Source organism: Neolamprologus multifasciatus, chromosome 23, assembly GCF_963576455.1.
Source record: "Neolamprologus multifasciatus chromosome 23, fNeoMul1.2, whole genome shotgun sequence".
Taxonomy (NCBI): Eukaryota; Metazoa; Chordata; class Actinopteri; order Cichliformes; family Cichlidae; genus Neolamprologus; species Neolamprologus multifasciatus.
In genome coordinates, this window is record NC_140460.1 from 42,399,666 (window position 1) to 42,422,034 (window position 22,369).

The window sequence follows — 22,369 nt, forward strand, 5'->3', positions numbered from 1 at the left end:
TTACTATTTTAAAGTAACTTACCCAACACTGGTGATGACTGCCAAAAGGTCTTTCATGTCGCTTGAAAGGCATCACTATGGTAACATCAACACTTCATTGCAGAATTGCTCAAATTCACCCAGTGGAGTTTTTTTTTTTTAATATGAATGGCCTGTTTAACCTTCTGATAAAGCATCAGCAGGAAGAAACCATCATTTTATGTTTGTGTTTTGTCATTCAGAGGTGGACTTCAGATCATTGCCCTGCTACACAACCCATGTCTGCTTCATGGTTCATCAGTTAGTGCAAGTCCAGGTCCTGAAGCAGCAAAGCAGCTCCAGACCTCCAGGCCCACCACCACCATGTTTGACCTTAGGCACAATGTTTTTTTATGAAATATTTTACACCAGATGGAATGGGACTCCAATCTTCCCAACATTTCTGCATTTGTCTTGTTGTTCCACAGAATATTTTCACAAAGGCTTGGGTAGCATCAAGTTGGTTTTGTTTTTGACTTTGTGATGTGTGACGTGTGTGTGGGTTTGGGTTTTTTGTGTTTTTGTTGTTCTGAGCTCCTTTGTGACTTCCTGGATGAGTTGTACATATGCTCTTGGAGTCATTTTGGTAGGCAGGCATCTCCTGGGAAGGTTCACCATCGTTCCAGGCTTTCTCCATTTGTGGATAATACTCATGCTGTGGTTTTCTGGAGCCTTAGAAATGGCTTTGTAATCCTTTCCAGACTGATCAGTGCCAATGACCTTGTTTCTCAACTATTTCTTATAGTGGCATCATGACCCCTTTTTGGAATATTCTGCTTCACTTGGTCAACATGTCTGGCAGTATTCACGGTGTGACTAGTCAAAGCTGAACTCCAAAAGCAACAATGACTTGTTCGCACAGAGCCAGGTAGTGTTTTCACTCTTAGTAAATGAAATCATAATTTAAAAACTTTGCATTTATTCAGATGTATCTTTGACAAATATGGAAAAAACTACCCACTGTACATGTCATATAGCCATTACCAGTATTAACTTATGTGCCAAACTTTGTTCCCCACTAACACAACCATAGTGTTCATGTTTCTCCATTCATTTAAGCAGTTTCGCAGCCTCCTGCATCACTGTGTTCACAAGAGTAGTTGTCAAACAGCAAACAGCTAACAGATCATCTGCAGAGGAATGGTTTATTTGAAGAGTTTCAGTCAGGTTTCAGAGTTCATCACAGCACAGAAACGGCTTTAGTGAAGGTTACAAATGATCTTCTTATGGCCTCTGACAGTGGACTCATCTCTGTGCTTGTCCTTCTTGACCTCAGTGCAGCGTTCGATACTGTTGACCATAATATCCTATTAGAGCGATTAGAACATGCTGTAGGTATTACAGGTATTGCACTGCAGTGGTTTGTATCATATCTATCTAATAGACTCCAATTTGTGCATGTAAATGGAGAGTCCTCTTCACACACTGAGGTTAATTATGGAGTTCCACAGGGTTCAGTGCTAGGACCAATTCTGTTTACATTATACATGCTTCCCCTAGGCAGCATCATTAGAAGACATAGCATACATTTTCACTGCTATGCAGATGACACCCAGCTCTATCTGTCCATGAAGCCAGATAACACACACCAATTAGTTAAACTGCAGGAATGTCTTAAAGACATAAAGACTTGGATGGCCACTAACTTTCTGCTTCTTAACTCAGATAAAACTGAGGTCATTGTACTCGGCGCTGAAAAGCTTAGAAATATGGTATCTAACCAGATTCTTACTCTGGATGGCATTACCTTGGCCTCCAGTAACACTGTGAGGAACCTTGGAGTCATTTTTGACCAGGATATGTCCTTCAACGCACATATTAAACAAATATGTAAGACTGCGTTCTTCCATTTGCGCAACATCTCTAAAATTAGAAATATCCTGTCTCAGAGTGACGCTGAAAAACTAGTTCATGCATTTATTACTTCCAGGCTGGACGACTGCAATTCATTATTATCAGGATGTCCAAAAAACTCACTGAAAAGCCTTCAGTTAATCCAAAATGCTGCAGCAAGAGTACTGACAGGGACTAGAAAGAGAGAGCATATTTCTCCTGTTTTGGCTTCCTGTTAAATCCAGAATTGAATTCAAAATCCTGCTCCTCACATACAAGGTCTTAAATAATCAGGCCCCATCTTATCTTAATGACCTTGTAGTACCATATCACCCTATTAGAGCACTTCGCTCCCGCTCTGCAGGCCTACTTGTTGTTCCTAGAGTATTTAAAAGTAGAATGGGAGGGAGAGCCTTCAGTTTTCAGGCCCCTCTTCTGTGGAACCAGCTTCCAGTTTGGATTCAGGAGACAGACACTATCTCTACTTTCAAGATTAGGCTTCAAACTTTCCTTTTTGCTAAAGCATATAGTTAGGGCTGGACCAGGTGACCCTGAATCCTCCCTTAGTGATGCTGCAATAGACGTAGGCTGCCGGGGATTCCCATGATGCATTGAGTTTTTCCTTTCCAGTCACCTTTCTCACTCACTATGTATTAACAGACCTCTCTGCATTGAATCATATCTGTTATTAATCTCTGTCTCTCTTCCACAGCATGTCTTTATCCTGTCTTCCTTCTCTCACCCCAACCAATCACAGCAGATGGCCCCGCCCCTCCCTGAGCCTGGTTCTGCCGGAGGTTTCTTCCTGTTAAAAGGGAGTTTTTCCTTCCCACTGTCGCCAAAGTGCTTGCTCATAGGGGGTCATATGATTGTTGGGTTTTTCTCTGTATCTATGAAGCGCCTTGAGGCGACATTTGTTGTGATTTGGCGCTATATAAATAAAATTGAATTGAATTGAATTGAAGTTTAAATTAAAAAAATAATAAATAGTATTATAGTTGCTACTTTCTCACCACTCTGCATCAATGACACATCCATCCATTCTCTTCCACTTATCCTTTCTCAGGGAGGGGGAGGCAGGGTACACCCTGGACAAGTCGCCAGTCTGTCGCAGGGCCAACACGTGTACACATCAACCAATCGCACTCACACTCACTCCCACATTGAAGCCTATAGGCCAGGGGTCAGCAACCTTTAACACCCAAAGAGCCACTTGGACCAGTTTCCACGCAAAAGAAAACTCTGGGAGCCGCAAATACTTTTTGAAATCTAAAATGAAGATAACACTATATATATATTGTTTTTTACCTTTATGCTTTGTGTGAACAACTAAAGTAAGTAAAGTTTATTTATTAAGCGCTTTTCACAGACAGGCAGTCACAAAGCGCTGTACACAAATATTAAAATAAAAATACAATCAATAGACATTAAACACAATGTAAAAGATCAAATGTAAATAATGTAAAGAATATAAAATACGTAGATCAACAAAAGGCTTGTTTGAACAGAAAAGTTTTTAACTGCTTTTTAAAAGAATCCACAGAGCAACTAAGGTGTGTTGCTTATGAAATCCATGAAGTGCTACAGAGAAAATTACATTTTATTTATGTAATGAACACATTTGAACTCTTAAAGAAATATAACCAAAGGAAAGCTGAACTAAAATGATCCAGCAAACAAAAACTGTTGTGAGCCGCCACCCTCATATCGCCTTTGTGCTTTTGGAGCCTTGACCTGATTTTTAAAAAATAACTGGGAAAAAAGCAACATGCTGCTGAAAAAGGAAAAATAGATATTTACAAAATTCTGCCTAAATATGTATATTACCTGGTTAATGTGTGTGGCGGGGCGTGGTCTGCAGCGCCGCTGCAGGGGAGGCGGACGCACCTGCGCGGCACCCGCAATCACGCCTCGCCGCCTTAACGTCTGTGCTGTTGTGTTGGTGTGTGTCGGGCTGTGAGCTGCAAAGCTACAGCCGGCTGTGTGCGTACAGCAACCGTGTGTGAAAAGTGGTCAATAAAGAGATGCTGAAAAGCGTGTTCATGCAAACATCGTCGGGTCTGCCGTGATATGTTTACAACGGGACTTCTGCTCCTGAACCTCTGCGCACAGCGAAGTCACTTTCATCTTTACTGTAAGCTGTCGTCTGTGAGGCGTGAGCGTGTTTGTTTGTAACATAGTTCACGGTGGAGCTGCTGACATAATGTGGATCCAAAGATCCATAACTGGCCTACCTGGGGCTGAAAGTCTCGATAAATGCACGGCGTTTTGGCGGGTACACCGGCTTCCGCGAGTGTGACGCTTATTTTGAGCGGTGAAAAAATAATATAATAGAAATATTATATTTCTATTATAACTACAAGTTAAAAAAAGAACTAAACACAAATAAAATGCACTTCAGCTAAATACTTCTAATTTATTTTCCCAAACCACCCGGAGCCGCAGGATAAGGACTAAAGAGCTGCACGCGGCTCCAGAGACGCAGGTTGCCGACCCCTGCTGTAGGCAATTAAGAGTTTTCAATTAAACTATCCCCACTAAGTGCATGTTTTTGGACTGTGGGAGGAAGCAGGAGTTCCCGGAGAGAAATTAGTCAATTAGTTACTTGAGTGTTGTAATAAATGATTACATTTGTTTCTGTTTTGCTTTAAATCATCTTGTTGTTAAACAAATTGGCAGCATTGATATTAGTACATGAACACACGACACTCATACAATTCATACAACACTTTTTCTATGCACACTTACATATTTATGGAGATAATAATAATAATTAAAATTTAAATGAAACTATATACATTATTGATGTGTGACAGTGATTTATATAAACTGTTGGTCTCTAAAGTATAAATAAATGTATCATTTAGTGAGGATTTAAGTGAAGCCTCTGAATGTCCATGGATATTAATCTCCATTAATATGTGAGTGTGTAAAGTCCACAGTAAAAAGGTGGTGTATGAATTACTTAATATGTGTACCTTCCTTAAAATGGATTTTACTTCGTGTGTATAATCTTCTCCATGTGTCCAGCAGAGCTTCTTCTCCCTGCCTGCTCTCTTTGGCTTTGCAAGAGGCTTTTTGTGTCAGTGAATTTTCTGCACTCATGCTTCCTGTCCACACACTAACCCCAGGGGCGCAGCCTTGTTTTATGCATGCCCTCTTCCCATTGCAAGGTCCATAAATGGTCTCTCAGTGGGGAAAAGTGAGCCCGGGCTGTGACATACCACTCACATGAGATATGCAGGGCGGCCGAATGCTACTGATGTTCCACCCTGAGTCTGTGTAACTGTGGCTGATTAACCCCTCCATCCCCTTCCCTTCACTCAGATCCTTTCCTTAATATATTCACCCACACTGTGTGATAATAGGACTGTGAAACAGTGATTTAAGGAACCGAGTGCTCGAGAAGTGTTTGGTTTAGCACAGCAAAATTCACCAATAAATTGTTCATGGCTCAGACTTGGCCTCTGGAAAAGTGAGTACTAGCAGTGCAGCAGGAACGAGAACCTGCTGAAATCATTGGTGATACATTTTACTTGATATCCAAAAAAACACAAATAGGTGTAAAATGAAAGTCATGAGCATATAAACACTGCAGAGACTGACAGTAAATGCAATAATTAGTCATTAGATTTTTGCTCTTGAAACCTGTGAATAGATGATAGATAGATGATAGATGGATATTCCAAGACATGATGAGAAATCTCATCAGCAGGTGGTGGGTCTTCTCAACACCTCACAGGGAGGGCTTTAATTTATGTCTACCTACACTGTTATGAGTAATATGTTTGTTACAAATTCATTTTGTCATAATAGTCTTTATTTCTTTGTGAATGCAACTAAAATAAACTGGGTGTTTCTTTGTCTTCCACAGAAAAATTAGCTACACATTGCAATGTGCAAACAGCAGAAAGGACCAGAAACAACAGCGTTTGTCTCCTCAAATTTCAGGCCAGCTGTAATGTGTTTTTGTTTGCATGCATGAAAATCCCAGTTCTTTACTGCGCTGTGAATGCCAAGGAGGACCATCTTATATAACCTCTGAATTATCCAACTATGTTGTGAATGCAAATAGACACATACTCAGTGTTGGGAAGGTTACTTTTAAAATGTATTCCATTACAGATTACAGATTACATGCCCCAAAATGTATTCTGTAACGTATTCCGTTACGTTACTCAATGAGAGTAACGTATTCTGAATACTTTGGATTACTTAATATATTATCATGCTGTTTACAACTACATGAATGTACTATTGCTGTGATTTATTACTGTTACTGAAGGTCCGCGGCTCCGAACCGTAGTAAAGGGACCTCTGGCTAATACGGTGGGTTCTGTGTCGGCTCGTAGCTGAAAACTAGCTTTACTTTGTTGTCTGGGTCAACTTTGCTAGCAGAGACAGAGAGAGGCGTTGAAAGGCTGCTCCAACAGAACTTATTGTTTCAGAGGAAAACACGAACACGGTGTACAGTCGAGTCTTAATAGCTTACTTACAGCTGGGCTCGTCAGGCTCTCTTCTTGGCTGCAGTGGTTATTATTATATTTACATGCTTCCAGCTCCCGTTTCTGCTCGATGACAGCTCGTACTTTTCCTTTTTCTCCCTCCCTCGCTCACAGACACATAACGTGTATGGCAGTCCATTCTCCCTGCAGCACGGACTACACTGCCCATGATGCTACATTCTTTAGAGCTATACCTGTAGCATTCTGCCTGTTAGCTTAGCACAACAACAACAACAGGTGCTCTCTCACCCAGGAAACAGGCAGAGAGAGAGCGTCACCCTGTAACCATGGCAACCGTAACGCTGCCGCCTGGAACAACAGAACGTAGCTGTCAAACAAAACCCAAACAGTCCTGACCCGCCACAATATGAAACAGGGAAGTACCGCCGTGTAATCCATTTATTTCAACAAAGTAACTGTATTCTAAATACCACCTTTTTAAACGGTAACTGTAACGGAATACAGTTACTCATATTTTGTATTTTAAATACGTAACGGCGGTACATGTATTCCGTTACTCCCCAACACTGCACATACTATACATCATGCTGTATATAAAGGACGATCGTGGCTCAAGAGTTGGGAGTTCGCCTTGTAATTGGAAGATTGCCGGTTCGAGCCCCGGCTTGGACAGTCTCGGTCGTTGTGTTCTTGGGCAAGACACTTCACCCGTTGCCTACTGGTGGTGGTCAGAGGGCCCGGTGGCGCCAGTGTCCGGCAGCCTTGCCTCTGTCAGTGCGCCCCAGGGTGGCTGTGGCTACAATGTAGCTGCCATCACCAGAGTGTGAATGTGTGTGTGAATGTGTGGATGACTGGATGTGTAAAGCGCTTTGGGGTCCTTAGGGACTAGAAAAGCGCTTTACAAATACAGGCCATTTACCATTTATAAAATGTTGCTGTGATGCAGTTTGGAGATCTTGCATTAAAAATACTTAGAAAGCCTCTTTAATATACACACTTTTTCATACTCTTTATTCACTTGGGTGATTAGACATATCTTTAAAAAATGATATATATAAAACTATCTCTCATTTCAGTCCAAATGAACACACACAGTCAGTCTCACATGATTAAAGTCTACTATAGCTATGTAGTCCAACTTAGAGTAGAATAGCCCGTTATTGTCACTGTACATGTACAATGAAATTGTGGGTGCACCATACAACCTGTGCAGGATTAAATGTAAATATTAAGGCCACAGGAATAAATAACAAACAGGAAATATATACAGAGAGGAGGACTATTATACAAAACAAGAGAAAGTCACACAGTAGTATAGGACACTAACGTCTAACAATACTCAGCTATAGTAAAAGTATGTTACTCTTTTAGCTGCTTTGAACATACATACACATACATACATTGTCATACAAACATATTTGTATAACAATGCTGCACATTTTTAAATTACTTAATTATTTTTTAACATTATTAAGTCAATAACATTCAGCTGAACTTTGTTTTCTTGAAACTTTCTGGGACCTGTGGCACAAAAACATATCTTTGCATTCAACTGTAAAGCGCGTGAATACAAATATTCACTGTGTAAATAAAGCTTAAAGCACAATACAACAGAGCCACAGTGTAGCCACTTTTGACCTGCAAAGTCTGACTCCACTGTGGACAAACTGTAACTTCTAAATGCTAGAATCAGAATCTCAGCCCCTTTGAAACATGGCATAGGCGCAGACACGGGTGGTTTTTACCACGTACTAACCTGCAAACACAGGAAAATATCATCAATGACTCTTCCAACCCTTTGTAAAATAAAGAAAAATCATTAAACAAGAAGGTTTAGACTAATCAATTAACCTGCCCCCACAAACCGCATGTCTTTGGACTGTGGGAGGAAGGCGGAGTGCCTGGAGGGAACCCACGCAAACACGGGGAGAACATGCAAACGCTACACAGGACCTTCTTGCTGTGAGGCACCAGTGCTCACCACCGTGCCACCATGCTGCCCTAAACTCAAAGATGAAATTCAATTTTATTTAGACTCTAGGTCAAATTCTTTTGAAACTGATTACTTTCAAGTGTAATATTTAAAAGTTACTCCTTGAAGCTTTAGTCTCTAGCCTCTGATGCACTGGATTCTACATGAACTGTTGTGCAACTTGCATGTGAGTGTTTTTTATGTATTTTTTATTGCAGGCTGACAGCTTTGCAGAGAGCTGTTAATCTCCACACCTCCAGTATGTAATAACAGCTTTTTGTAATACATTCTGAGGCTCCAAGCACACAGCTGAGATAATGCTGATGACATCACTATGGCAACATCAAGTCTTTTTCTTCACTCCAGAGCAACAAAATGTATTATGCAACTATTTTCACAGGCTGAGTAAGTCATGATGGGTAAAATGAGCCTGGCATTTAAAACCAGCAAAAAATGATCAGTGTGTGTCTAGTAGCATACCAAAAGCTAAAATACCTGTATAACACACACACACACACACACATACACACATATATATATATATAAACCACCCAGCTCACCCCTGCGGGCGGTTTATCCTTCAAGCTCGGGTCCTCTACCAGAGGCCTGGGAGCTTGAGGGTCCTGCACAGTATCTTAGCTGTTCCCAGGACTGCGCTCTTCTGGACAGAGATCTCCGATGTTGTTCCCGGGATCTGCTGGAGCCACTCGCCTAGTTTGGGAGTCACCGCACCTAGTGCTCCGATTACCACGGGGACCACCGATACCTTCACCCTCCACATCCTCTCGATATCTTCTCTAAGCCCTTGATATTTCTCAGCTTCTCGTGTTCCTTCTTTCTAATATTGCTGACCCGCTACTTCCATCTGGAAGTCCCACAGGATCTTAGCTCGGTCATTCTCCATCACCCTTGGGGGCGTCTCCCACTTTGACCTCGGGACTTCCAGGTTATAGTCGGCACAGATGTTCCTGTACACTATGCCGGCCACTTGGTTATGGCGTTCCATGTATGCCTTGCCTGCTAGCATCTTGCACCCTGCTGTTATGTGCTGGATTGTCTCTGGGGCATCTTTACACAGCCTGCACCTGGGGTCTTGCCTGGTGTGATAGACCCCAGCCTCTATGGATCTTGTGCTCAGAGCTTGTTCTTGTGCTGCCATGATTAGTGCCTCTGTGCTGTCTTTCAGTCCAGCTTTGTCCAGCCACTGGTAGGATTTCTGGATATCAGCCACCTCCTCTATCTGCCGGTGGTTCATACCGTGCAGGGGCCTGTCCTTCCATGATGGTTCCTCGTCTCCCTCCTCTTTCTTGGGTTTCTGCTGCCTGAGGTATTCACTGAGCACGCTGTCCGTTGGGGCCATCTTTGTGATGTCTTCGTGGATGTTCGTTGTCTCATCCTGGACTGTGGTGCTGACACTCACCAGTCCCCGGCCCCCTTCCTTCCGCTTAGCGTACAGCCTCAGGGTGCTGGACTTGGGGTGAAACCCTCCATGCATGGTAAGGAGCTTTCTTGTCTTTATGTCAGTGGCTTCTATCTCCTCCTTTGGCCAGCCTATTACCCCAGCAGGGTACCTGATCACGGGCAGGGCGTACGTGTTGATGGCCCGGATCTTGTTCTTACCGTTCAGCTGACTCCTCAGGACTTGCCTGACCCTCTGCAGGTACTTGGTGGTTGCAGCTTTCCTAGCGGCCTCTTCATGGTTCCCATTCACCTGCGGGATCCCCAGGTACTTGTAACTGTCCTCTATGTCTGCAATGTTGCCTTCTGGTAGTTCAATCCCCTCAGTTCTGACTACCTTCCCTCTCTTTGTTACCATCTGACTACACTTCTCCAGCCCGAACGACATTCCAATGTCATTGCTGTATAGCCTGGTAGTGTGGATCAGTGAATCGATGTCTCGTTCACTCTTGGCATACAGCTTGATGTCATCCATGTACAGGAGGTGGCTGACAACTGCTCCGTAGTCGGTATCCGTAGCCAGTCTTGTTAATGATCTCACTGAGGGGGTTCAGGCCTATGCAGAACAGCAGTGGGGACAGAGCATCTCCCTGGTAGATCCCGCACTTGATGGTGACTTGTGCTATGGGCTTGGAGTTGGCCTCTAGTGTTGTACGCCACATCCCCATTGAGTTCCTGATGAAGGCTCTTAGGGTCCCATTGATCTTGTACAATTCTAGGCATTCCAGTATCCAGCTGTGGGGCATTGAGTCATAGGCCTTCTTGTAATCAATCCAGGCAGTGCACAGGTTGGTTAGTCTGGTCTTGCAGTCTCGGCTGACTGTTCTGTCTACCAGTAGCTGGTGTTTTGCGCCTCTGGTATTCTTGCCAATTCCTTTCTGTGCCCCGCTCATGTATTGACCCATGTGCCTGTTCATCTTAGCCGATATGATGCCTGACAGGAGCTTCCACGTGGTGCTGACGCAGGTTATTGGTCGGTAGTTGGAGGGGACTGGTCCCTTCTTGGGGTCCTTGGGGATCAGGACCGTCCGACCTTCGGTTAGCCATTCTGGTTGTCTCTCGTTAACTAGCAGCTGGTTCATTTGTGCTGCCAGACGCTCGTGGAGTGCAGTCAGCTTCTTTAGCCAGTAGGCGTGAACCATGTCGGGCCCTGGTGCTGTCCAACTCTTCATACTAGAGACCCTTGCTTGGATATCTGCCACCATGATGGTTACTGGACCCTGTTCAGGGAGGTTGCTATGGTCAGATCCACTAGCCACTGAGCATTGCCGTTATGGGTTGCGTCCTTCTCCCATATGCTCTTCCAGTATTGCTCCGTCTCCAGCCTTGGTGGTGCTGTTCTCTTATTATTGTTCCCTTGCCACTGAGAGTACACCTTTGCTGGTTCTGTGGAGAACAGCTGGTTTATTCTCCTGCCTTCTATCTCTCTGGTGTACCTCCTCAAGCGGCTGGCCAAGGCTGTGAGTCTTTGCTTGGCAGTTTCCAAGGCCGCAGGTATGGACAGCTTGCTGTATTTCTTATGCACCTTCTTTGTCGCACCTTTCTGCAACACCGTTAGTTGGCTAACCTCCCTCCGTGCTACCTTGATCTTAGCCTCTAGCCTCCTTCTCCATGGAGGGTACTGCTCCTTGTGGCTGTTCAACTTGTAGCCAAGCATCTCACTGATCACTGCTGCCGTATTGTAGATCAGCTTGTTAGTGTCGGTAATCGTGGTTGTAGGTATCATCCGTAGTGCTGCATTAACATCCTCTAGCAGACCTTCTGAGGGTACTTCACGTAATCTTGGTAACCGGCTACGGGGGGTCCAGGTTTCAAGCTTGGCCATGATCCTATCTTTCAGGTCAGTTCCTCTCGCACTCAACGATCCTTCTCCTATCGCACTTGGGGCTTTGTACCCAATCTCGGGTGGGGGTGATGATATCATACAAAAATCAATACAGCTCTTCCTGCATCTGGAGCTTGTGAAGGACTTCTCAGTCACGCAGGACTCCTGTTCTCTGCTAAACAGTTAGAGCTTCACAGAAAGAACCTTGAGAGCAAACTGCTGCTTATTTACTGCAGGTTTTGGTGAAAAAAGCTTTATGTTGTGAAAACCTGAAATCTGAAAATTAGAATTGCTGTGCCTTATTTTGTTGATGTTTTTACATATATTCCTTTTGAAAATGGTAAAATTTGTATATTTATTTATTTTTGTTTGTCTGATAACATTTTTTTAAAAAATTAATTGGACATTTCAAACACTTACTCGCTACTTGAGTAGTCTTTTCGCCAAGTACTTTTTTACTCTTACTTGAGTAACTTTTTTGACGACTACTTTTCACTTTTACTTGAGTAATAATATTTTAAAGTAATGCTACTCTTACTTGAGTACAATTTTTGGATGCTCGACCCACCTCTGCCTGTACTTGGCCTCTCTGTAGCAGTCCCTGTCTCCGCTTCTGAACGCCTTTCTCTTTTCCAGCCACAGCTTTTTGAGTTTAGGAGTAAACCGGAGTTTGTCATTGTTATAACTCACCCTGGTGCGTGATGGCACAATGCTGTCCTCGCAGAAGTGGATATAGGAGGTGACAGTGTCCGTAAACTCATCCAAGCTGTTAGAAGCAGCCCTCATTGTGTCCCAGTCTGTAGACTCCAAACACGTGCGAAGCTCCTCCACAGCCTCGTTGCTCCACAGTTTTTTAGTCCTCACGACAGGTTTGGAGAGCTTCAGCCTCTGTCTGTACGCGGGGATCAGGTGGATCATGACGTGGTCAGAAAGTCAGAGTGAAGCGTGGGGCACCACGTTGTAACAGTGGTCCAATGTCCTCTCTTCTCTGGTCGGGCATTTAATATACTGCTTGTATTTGGGAAGCTCTTGGCTGAGATTGGCTTTGTTAAAGTCCCCAAGAGCAATAATGAGAGAGTCCGGGAATGTCCGCTCCATGTGCAGTATCTGCTCCGCGAGGACGCACTGAGCTGCCTGCACATCCGCATCTGGCGAGATGTAAACAGCAGCCAAGATAAATGAAGCAAACTCCCGCGGAGAATAAAACGGTTTGCAGTGAATAAAAAGGTATTCCAGAGAGGAAGAGCAGTGCTGAGCAATCACTGTTACATCTGTGCACCAGCCACTATTAATGTAGAAACAGACGCCTCCACCTGTGGTCTTACCAGAGAGAAGCCTGACATGTGAATGGGGAAAAACATGACTTTGTCTTGCAATGCCAAAGCTGGGGTGACTACTGTTGTTTTGCTGATATCTTGAGAGAGTGATATTGTGAGTTTTTATTTTGTTGTTTTGTTGTTTTGTTGTTTTGTTGATTTTTGTGTGTGTTTTAAATTCAATCAAGTTTTATTTACATTGCACCAAATAACAATTACAGTTGTCTTGAGGCACTTTATATTATAATATTTACAATAATACAATATGAGCAAGCGCTTGGCAACAAGTGACCTTTAAACTGGAAGATACCTCCATCAGAACAACCCAGGTAAGGGCAGCCATCTGTGTGGGGGGCTGAGTGGAGGGAGACAGGACAAAAACACACAGAGAGTCAGAGGTTATCAGTAATGACTAACAATTACATGCAAAGTGGTGCATAAACACATAGTGTGTGAAAAAGCTGTGTAAAAAGAAACACTCATGGATGATGATAGCACCAACAGCTGCCCTAACTATATGCTTTAGTAGAAAGGAAAGTTTGAAGCCTAATCTTAAAAGTAGAGATAGTGTCTGTCTTCTGAATGCAAACTGGAAGCTGGTTCAACAAGAAGAGGAAAAGCTGTGCCTCCCATTCTGCTTTTAAATATCCTAAACCCGCAATCTGAGAGTGGAGTGCTCTAATAGGGTGATACGGTGCTATACGGCCTTTAAGGTTATCCAAGACATTTGTAAGAATTTATGCATTTTTAAGTCTGCATACATGCAGCCCCCTCCTCCGTCTGAGTCTTATATATTCTCACAGGACAGGGCATTACAAGCATGCTGCAGGAACTCCTGCTGTCCACCCCATTACAGAGCCTTTTCTTTTAGTAGAGCTCCTCATCCTGGCTGCCGGTGGGCTCCCAACACTACCTGACAGCATCCCGCACTAGTGCAGAGGACAGTCTGCAGATCCTTGGGCTACTACCAAATGGGTACTCCTTCCTGATGCTACTGGATCTTAGCATGCACCCAGCACTGGACCTGGGCCTACTCCTTTTTTAGCCCCAGTTCCACATTCCCAGGAACATTTTCAGTATTTTCATGTAGACAGATATTTATCGAAACGACAATGGAACATTCCAGTTAACAAAAACAAACCATGCCAAAAAAAATAACAGGTTTCTTCCTCACTTGCTACAAAGACAGACTAAACTAAACATGCAGCTAATTATTGTGCTGAATGGTAAATGGTCTGGTTCTTATATACTCATTCAAACAGGCACTTTATGCACTTTCTATCTAACATTCACACTGCCATAGATGCATTGGAGACCAACTTGGTGTGCAGACTGGAACAGATGGGGATCAAACCTTCCAACTAGTATGTGACTGGCTCTACCTCCCGAGCTTTCTGTTACCTATACCATGTTTCAGTGCAACTAAAGTGGCCAAGAGGTTCCAAATGTAGGACTCAGGAGAACAAAGTTCAAAATCCAAACAAAGTAATACATAGTGAGGGAGGAGGACAGTGAGGTAGCAGACAAAGGTCATAGTCCGATAAACAGTTCTATATATCATATGCACAAGGAAACATCCAAAGTAAAAGAGACAAAAGCATAAAAGAGTTTGAATAATGAAACTAGACAATCTGGCAACTGTAACGAGAACAGCTGCAGGTATGAGGAGAATGATAACTAAATGAAAACAGGACTGGCACAGAAGGATGGGGAACAGAACACAAGCTGGGAATACAACAGGAGTGTAAGAAAATGAGCAACTTTTAAATAAAATAAAAAATAACTAATGTTATACAGATAGGACCCATCAGGTTGGGGCATACACTTACTGAGGATGAAAAACTACCAATGGGAAGCACTACATACATACATGAACATCTCTGGAGCAACGTTCGTAACATTCCTCTGACAGACTTACCTGGACTGGATCTGGACCTGTTTTTGTTGTGTGTTGTTGTGAATTGTGACTTTTTTTTCTTAATAAAGTCACAGTATTAATGTGTTATTTAGTCATATTTCCAGAGAGAGTTATGTATGCAATGTGTATTAAATTATAGGGAAAGTGTGTCTCTGTGCATGTGCGTGTACATGGTGGCCCCACAGTGCTGTAAAGTCCCTCAATCCTCCTGCAGCCCCCCTCCCGACATGCCTGAAATGCTCTCCAAACACTTTAATGGGGGTGGAAAACAGTATTTGCATGGAGACGCTGTGAAAATGAATTCAAGGCCAACAGTAAAATCAGGAGGAGTTTCCATCACTCATGCTAATTAGAAGGCACTCGGAGTGCAAACCTCTGCAAAAGCTGAGCTGTTCCTGAACTGAAGTTCCACCCAGAGGCATCATCGCTCTGCTTGGATATAACTTCATTCACCTCCCTGACCCTGAACTCACACCCGAAGAATCCGACTTCACCGTGAGCTTCACAGTTCACAAGGAAATGAGATATTATTCAAAGAAATGCAAAAACAAAATCCAGAGCTCTTTGCTCTTTCGTCCAATTTCTGCATCATTTATCCTTCAGCTGAGCCTACAACAGTTGGCGGTTTGTTTTCACAGTCAGCACCTGTGACAGTGTCATGTAGTGAGAGAATATGTGTTTTAGATTATGGCTTTATTAAAGATGCATTGATTTCTTGTTTTATCTCTCAGAGGTGTAATATGGAGGAAGTTCAACATAGCCGGGCTTTCTTTGCGTAGGAGATAACAGGTTGTCAGTTTTCTGTGTTAAGCTGTGCGTTCTGCTTCAGGCTCTGTGAACAAGCACATAAAAGGAGACGTTTCATATATCATTTGACTCTTCTTCAGCACATAATAATCCCTATAAGTGCTGCCAGCTCCACTTAGAAACATAAGTAGATGAAGGTGGAACAATGATAAGATCTATATGGTAAAATGCAAGATTGTTGCAAACAAGGTGTTAATGTTGCACCAGAGTGATTGAATAAACATTTTAACATGAGTTAATTCTTTTAATGTTGAGTGCACTCTCAATGCTGCTGTTTATTTTGAATATTTTTATATTTTTTTTTTATATTGAGATCCTGAGAGAGAACAAAGGACGCGACCCTAAGCGACGGCCTCGAGGTAAACGAGCCGGCATCAGGAACAGGCTACGGGCTCGCGCACACCGCGCACCCATGCCCAGTATCCTGCTAGCCAATGTTCAATCCATCGAGAACAAGCTTGATGACCTCAGAGCCAGAATCAAGTTCCAGAGAGACATTCGGGACTGCAACCTCCTCTGCTTCACCGAGACTTGGCTGAACCCAGCGATACCAGACCACGCCGTGCAGCCGACGGGGTTCTTTTCGGTTTACCGTATGGACAGGACAATGGAGTCGGGGAAGAAAAGAGGTGGTGGAGTGTGTTTGACGGTGAACAACAGATGGTGCGACAGCACAAACATCTACCCACTCACACGCTCTTGCTCGCCCAATCTGGAACTTTTGATCGTTAAATGTCGCCCTTTCTATCTCCCTCGGGAATTCACTGCGGTCATTGCCTGCACTGTTTACATTCCGCCTCACGCGGACTCGGACAGTGCCTTATGTGAGCTACATGAGGCTCTCACACATCAACAAACACTTCACCAAGATGCCGCACTCATTGTTATGGGAGATTTTAACAGAGTGAATCTCAAACGGACATTTCACAACCTTCACCAGCACATCAACTGCCCCACCCGGGGCACTAGGACATTAGACCACTGCTACACCCCGTTCAAGAACTGTTACAAGGCTCAACCCCTGCCGGCATTTGGGAAATCGGACCATGCCGCCATCTTCCTCATGCCTGCTTACAAACAAAGGCTAAAGCACCAACCACCAGGAGGGAGGTCGCTCGCTGGACGGACCAATCAGTGGCCGCGCTGCAGGACGCACTGGATGACGCAGACTGGGACATGTTTTGGTGCAGCTCTGACGACATAAACATGTTTACGGAAGCGGTTGTGGGATTTATCGGGAAACTAGCGGACGACACAGCAGAAAGAACTATCATCCGAATGTTTCCCAACCAGAAGCCGTGGGTGGATAAAAACATCCGCGACGCTCTGAGATCACGCACCGCTGCCTACAATGAAGGGCTCGTCTCCGGTAATATGGACCTATACAAGGCTGCGTCCTACAACGTGCGCAGCGCGGTCAGAAAGGCAAAGCGGAGCTACGGGGAAAAACTAGAGTCACAGCTACGACAGTGCGACTCTAGGAGCCTGTGGAAAGGACTGCGGACTATAACGGACTATAAACGACGAGCTTCTTCAATGATGAATGCCGATGCTTCACTGGCTGATGAGCTGAACACGTTTTATGCTCGCTTCGACGCCGCAGCAATGAAAACAACAAACGGCTGCGCGCGCTCAGAGTGCACCAGTGAAGAAAATGCATTCATCATCACAGAGCATGCCGTGAGGAACACCTTCAGGAGGGTGAACACCAGGAAGGCAGCAGGACCAGATGCAATCCCTGGCCGGGTCCTGAGAGCCTGCGCTGACCAGCTAACACCGGTGTTCACGGAGATCTTCAACCTCTCCCTGGCCCAAGCCGTGGTTCCCACGTGCTTCAAACAGTCCATTATAGTTCCTGTTCCAAAGAAACAACAGCCCGCTTGCCACAATGACTACCGTCCAGTAGCACTGACCTCAATTGTGATGAAGTGTTTTGAAAGACTGATGAGAGACCACATCACTTCTTCACTTCCTGCCACCATCGACTCACTTCAGTTTGCTTACCGGACTAATCGTTCCACAGACGATGCCATATCTCACCTGCTCCACACATCCCTGAGTCACCTGGACACTGGCAGAGGGAATTATGTTAGGATGCTGTTCGTGGACTACAGTTCAGCATTCAACACAATAATTCCCTCTAAGCTTTTCACCAAGTTGACGGATCTAGGACTCAGCTCATCACTGTGTCAGTGGATCCTCAACTTCCTCACAGACAGACCCCAATCAGTGAGGGTGGGAAGACAAGTCTCCCCCTCCATCTCACTCAGCACTGGAGTGCCTCAGGGCTGCGTTTTAAGCCCCCTGCTGTACTCACTGTACACTCATGACTAGGGATGGGTACCGGTATCCGGTGCCATCATGGCACCGGTTCTGACATAAACGGTAGTAACCAGACCGAAAAGCAGCGCGCATTTCGGTGCTTTATTTCGGTGCTTTTTTTCCTGAGCTGTGATACACTTTCTTCTTCCTTACATTTCTATTGGCGGTTGGCAAACAACTGAAAGGTGCATTACTGCCACCAACTGGTATGGAATGATACACTTTAGATTCTAGCCAATCATTTTACGTTTCGAGGATAGTAGGCGGGTCCAGGTACGTACGTTCTTTTAGAGCAGAGCTACAGATTAAAAATGCCCAAGGCAAAGCGGTCAAAAGTCTGGCTGTACTTCACAGCAAAAGATGCAAACTCAGCAGCTGCAACAAGTGCTTTAAGCTGATACTGTCAAAGGAGGTCACACTTTAAATCCGATGAACCTAGCCCTGCCAGTGTAGCAGAAATGATGATGCAGCAGCAGCCGTTCTTCTCTGCGTGAGTAGCTTAATGTTGTTCGTGTGTAATTTACGTTGAGTAAGCTAACCGCGTTATTAAATTAATGCATGTAACGTGAACTAGCAAACACCATCATAGCTACATGCGGCTGTCTTCTTGTTTGATGGCAGATACTCCCTTCACCCTGGCCAAAAAGGCTAAAATGACCGAAGAAAAAGTGGAAAACAGCTAAACATGAGAGGTTTTTGGACAAAGTTTGTGTTTTTTCCATTGTTTAAGCACTGCTTCCAGCCAAGAGTGATGCCAAATATGCCCTATACCTGCAGAAAAGACTAACATTGTTATCTTTTTGCAAAAAAACAGCTGAACATGAGAGGTTTTTGGACCAATTTTGTGTTTTCCATTCTTTAAGCACCGGTTTGGGCACCGTTTAAGCACCGGCACCGTTTCAAAAGTACCGGTTTGGCACCGGTATCGGATAAAACCTAAACGATACCCATCCCTACTCATGACTGTGTAGCCACATCAGACACCACCTCCATTGTCAAGTTTGCTGATGACACTGTTGTTGTAGGCCTGATCTCCGACAACATCGAGACGGCCTACCTGGAGGAGATTAGGAACCTGGAGACCTGGTGCCAGGAGAATAACCTCCTCCTAAACATCAGCAAGACTAAGGAGCTGATCGTGGACTTCACCACAAAGCAGGCGAGGAATTACAAACCCCTCATCATCAGTGGCACGCCAGTGGAGAGAGTGGACAGTTTCCGATACCTGGGTGTCCACATCACTCAGGACCTGTCATGGTCCTGCCACATCAACACACAGGTTAAGAAAGCCCGTCAGCGTCTCTTCTTCCTCAGAAGACTTAGAGACTTCCATCTGCCACTGAAGGTGCTCAAGAACTTCTACTGCTGCACCATCGAGAGCGTCCTGACGGCAAACATCTGCACCTGGTTTGGGAACAGCACCAAGCAGGACAGACGAGATCTGCAAAGAGTGGTGCGCTCAGCCAAACGCATCATTCAATCAGAGCTCCCTGACCTGCTGTCCATCTACACCAAGCGGTGCAAGTCCAAAGCTAGGAAGATTATGATGGACCTCTCCCATCCCAACAATGGACTCTTCTCACTGTTGAGGTCTGGGAAGCGCTTCCGCTCCCTTAAGGCCAAAACAGAGAGAATGAGGAGGAGCTTCTTCCCCCAGGCTATTCGGGCCCTGAACCAGGTGTAGGACTGTACTCTCCCACACACATCACTATAAGACTGGACTCTCACACACATCACATCACCACACGCACCACCACACATTTCCTATAATTTCCTATAATTTATAATCTTTATAATCTCTCTCTGCTGTTTGCACATTTTTATTTATTTTTATTTTTACTGTAAATTCCTAAGTTAATTTGTAAATTTTGTAGTAAATTGTAAATACTGTAAATCTTTTTTCTGTCATTTAATGGTCGGGCATTGCGCAGCTACAAGCATTTCACCCCCATGTCATACTGTGTATGGTTGTGTGTGTGTGACAAATAAAATTTGAATTTGAATTTGAATTTGAATTTATTTCTACTGTGTGAAACTTTAAACTGCATACATTTAAACATTAAAGGTACTCGGTGTGTTTAGTTCCACCGGTTAACATGGAGGACGTGGAGATCCCTTCAGCTTGGTGGCAGATCAAAGTGAAAATGATTGTATTGATTGCAGGTATTCACTGTGCGTTTTCTGTGTTAGGAGCTGCAGGTGCAGGGCTGTTAGAGAGACTTGGCAGTAGCCTGGAAGAAAAATATTTTTACTTTGATTTTTCGCATCTCCAACTTAATCCATGCACGCTGAACTGACCAACAGGTATCCACAAACTTTACAAGCGGACTTCATTCATGATGTTAGTGAGGCATAGCTTAGCTTGCAGATAAAAACATACCTGTCCTGACCAGGTAATGTCTTCTCCATTAATCATTATGGTGCTTTATCCAGTAACAACAGAGCTACCAGACACAGGAAACTCTGACTTTAAGCTCAGTGTAACCTTTACATTTGTCATTGTGGTGCACTCTCTGGTTTCTTCACACTATCGTCAGGCTCCTTTGCTAGTTCACCACCATCAGTCTGCACTTAACCTGTCAGTCTCCCAAGCATCTGTGCCCTCTTTGTAACACTCCCCAGTTGCCAGATTGTCTTTGTACAACGCAGTAGTTTTTAATTTTCTTATATCAGTGTTGGTCAAGTTACTTGTAAAAAGTAATCAGTAACTAATTACTGATTACTTCCCCAAAAAAGTAATCCTGTTACTTTACTGATTACTTATTTTCAAAAGTAATTACTTAGTTACTTAGTTACTTTTTAAAAACACAATTTACAACCTGAATAGGTGATAAAGTGATAGATCTTTCAGCCCAATTCTACTTTTTCTGCATAATCATCATACAAAATGTAATCAAATGGAAAAGTCTCTTTTTAAAACTTGTTTTATTAGTTTTAATCTTTTAACTTTATGCATCAAGACATTAGTTTAACATTTAAACCTATTTTCTGCACATTCCAGCACATAAAATAATTTTTTTTTGTGTTTACACTCAGTCTTTCAAATAGATGCAAGTAAAACACAGCAGAAAATAAATAAAGTCAAAGACTAGCGGTCCTGTTGCTCTATTTTCACCTGTAAAGCAGGAGTGGGGTAGGCGGAGGTTTACCCTGGTGCAGGTGTGCAGCGGTCAGTGGAAGAATCTGCGAGTTTCTCTGTGAGTTTCCCATTACGTCGTAGCTACTCGGTGCTTGCTCTGAAGTTTAGGGTTTTTCTTCTCTGTAAAAAGAAGTTTTCTTCCCACGCACAACGGACACTAATGTTTTTGTCACTTTTTATGGAATCAAACTCAAAGTAAGGTCAGTACTTCCACGCTTTAAACGCTGCACGCTCATACTCTCTCTGCACTCGATATATGATCCATTGTTGATCTGCACACAGCTGTTGTCACGAACGTCGCACTCGCTTACGTCACTGTCATGAGACATTCTCGCAAAAAATCACGGTTTTAGTAACGCAGTAACGCAGCGTTCCTACGGGAAAGTAACGTAATCTAATTACCGTTTTTGCAATAGTAATCCCTTACTTTACTCATTACTTGAAAAAAGTAATCAGATTACAGCAACGTGTTACGGGTTACTGCCCATCTCTGATCACTAGTAAAGTTCTCTTTAAACACTGTATGAGAACCTTTAGCTGTTTTCTGGACTTTGATTGCCAGGATCACTTGCTTTGATGACTGATGTCATACGTCTGGGTTTTCTCTCATATTTAAAACCTTTACATTGTTTCTGTTTTCTATTAAGAACAACGAGTGAAGGTTACAGGGGCACTGTTTAGAGGGATTTCTGTCAGGTGGAGGAGTTGAGGTGGATGGATAAAAGAAACTGCTCCTTCGCTTTGAACGAAAACAACATGTGCTGATAGTTTGTGGCTGTTATGGTGTACAGAGTTTCCTCTATTCACAAAAACATGAGGTGTGGGATGATGATCTACAGGACGATGCCTTTAAAGCAATCTCTCCAATAATGCACACAAATAGAAACAAAGCACACGATGGCAGCGCCTCCTTTGGTTGTGACACTCACTACCAACTACCTCAAAACAGATTTCAGATTTAAGTTTTGTTTTAAGAAGACACAGTCCGTCCCTGGTGCAGGAACCTCCAGGGTATAAATGATTTATTACAACATATATAACATATTGTCATTACATTAATAGAGAGCCTGCATTCAGTGAGCACAGACGGCAGCAAACTTCAAATGAACTGTATCGAAACATTTCTGGGAGGAGATCACACCTCTACAACCACAAATCAGAACAAAGGGAGGTTGTAGCCAATCAACAGTCGCACAGGATTATTTTGCTGCCAAACAAATAATCCATCTTTATCCAGCATGGCAGCTGTGTGACTGTGGCCTCCCACCCCGCCACTTACTGTCCAACAGATAGAG

The 22,369-nt window shown here is 43.7% G+C and overlaps 1 protein-coding gene and 1 long non-coding RNA gene across 2 annotated transcripts in view; both read right to left on the reverse strand.

Annotated features, from left to right (window-relative positions):
- The window catches only part of LOC146492421 (uncharacterized), a 425,011-nt gene that overhangs the window by 226,488 nt on the left and 176,154 nt on the right, over positions 1-22,369 (reverse strand). The gene's annotated exons all lie outside the window — the stretch shown is intronic.
- Positions 3,185-10,225, reverse strand: LOC146492423 (uncharacterized). Its single transcript, XM_085151559.1, has 2 exons — positions 6,348-10,225; positions 3,185-6,242 (listed from the first exon to the last, which is right to left on the reverse strand). Exon 1 carries the CDS (start codon positions 10,220-10,222, stop codon positions 9,128-9,130), a length of 1,095 nt encoding a protein of 364 aa, XP_085007685.1. The 5' UTR covers positions 10,223-10,225; the 3' UTR covers positions 3,185-6,242; positions 6,348-9,127.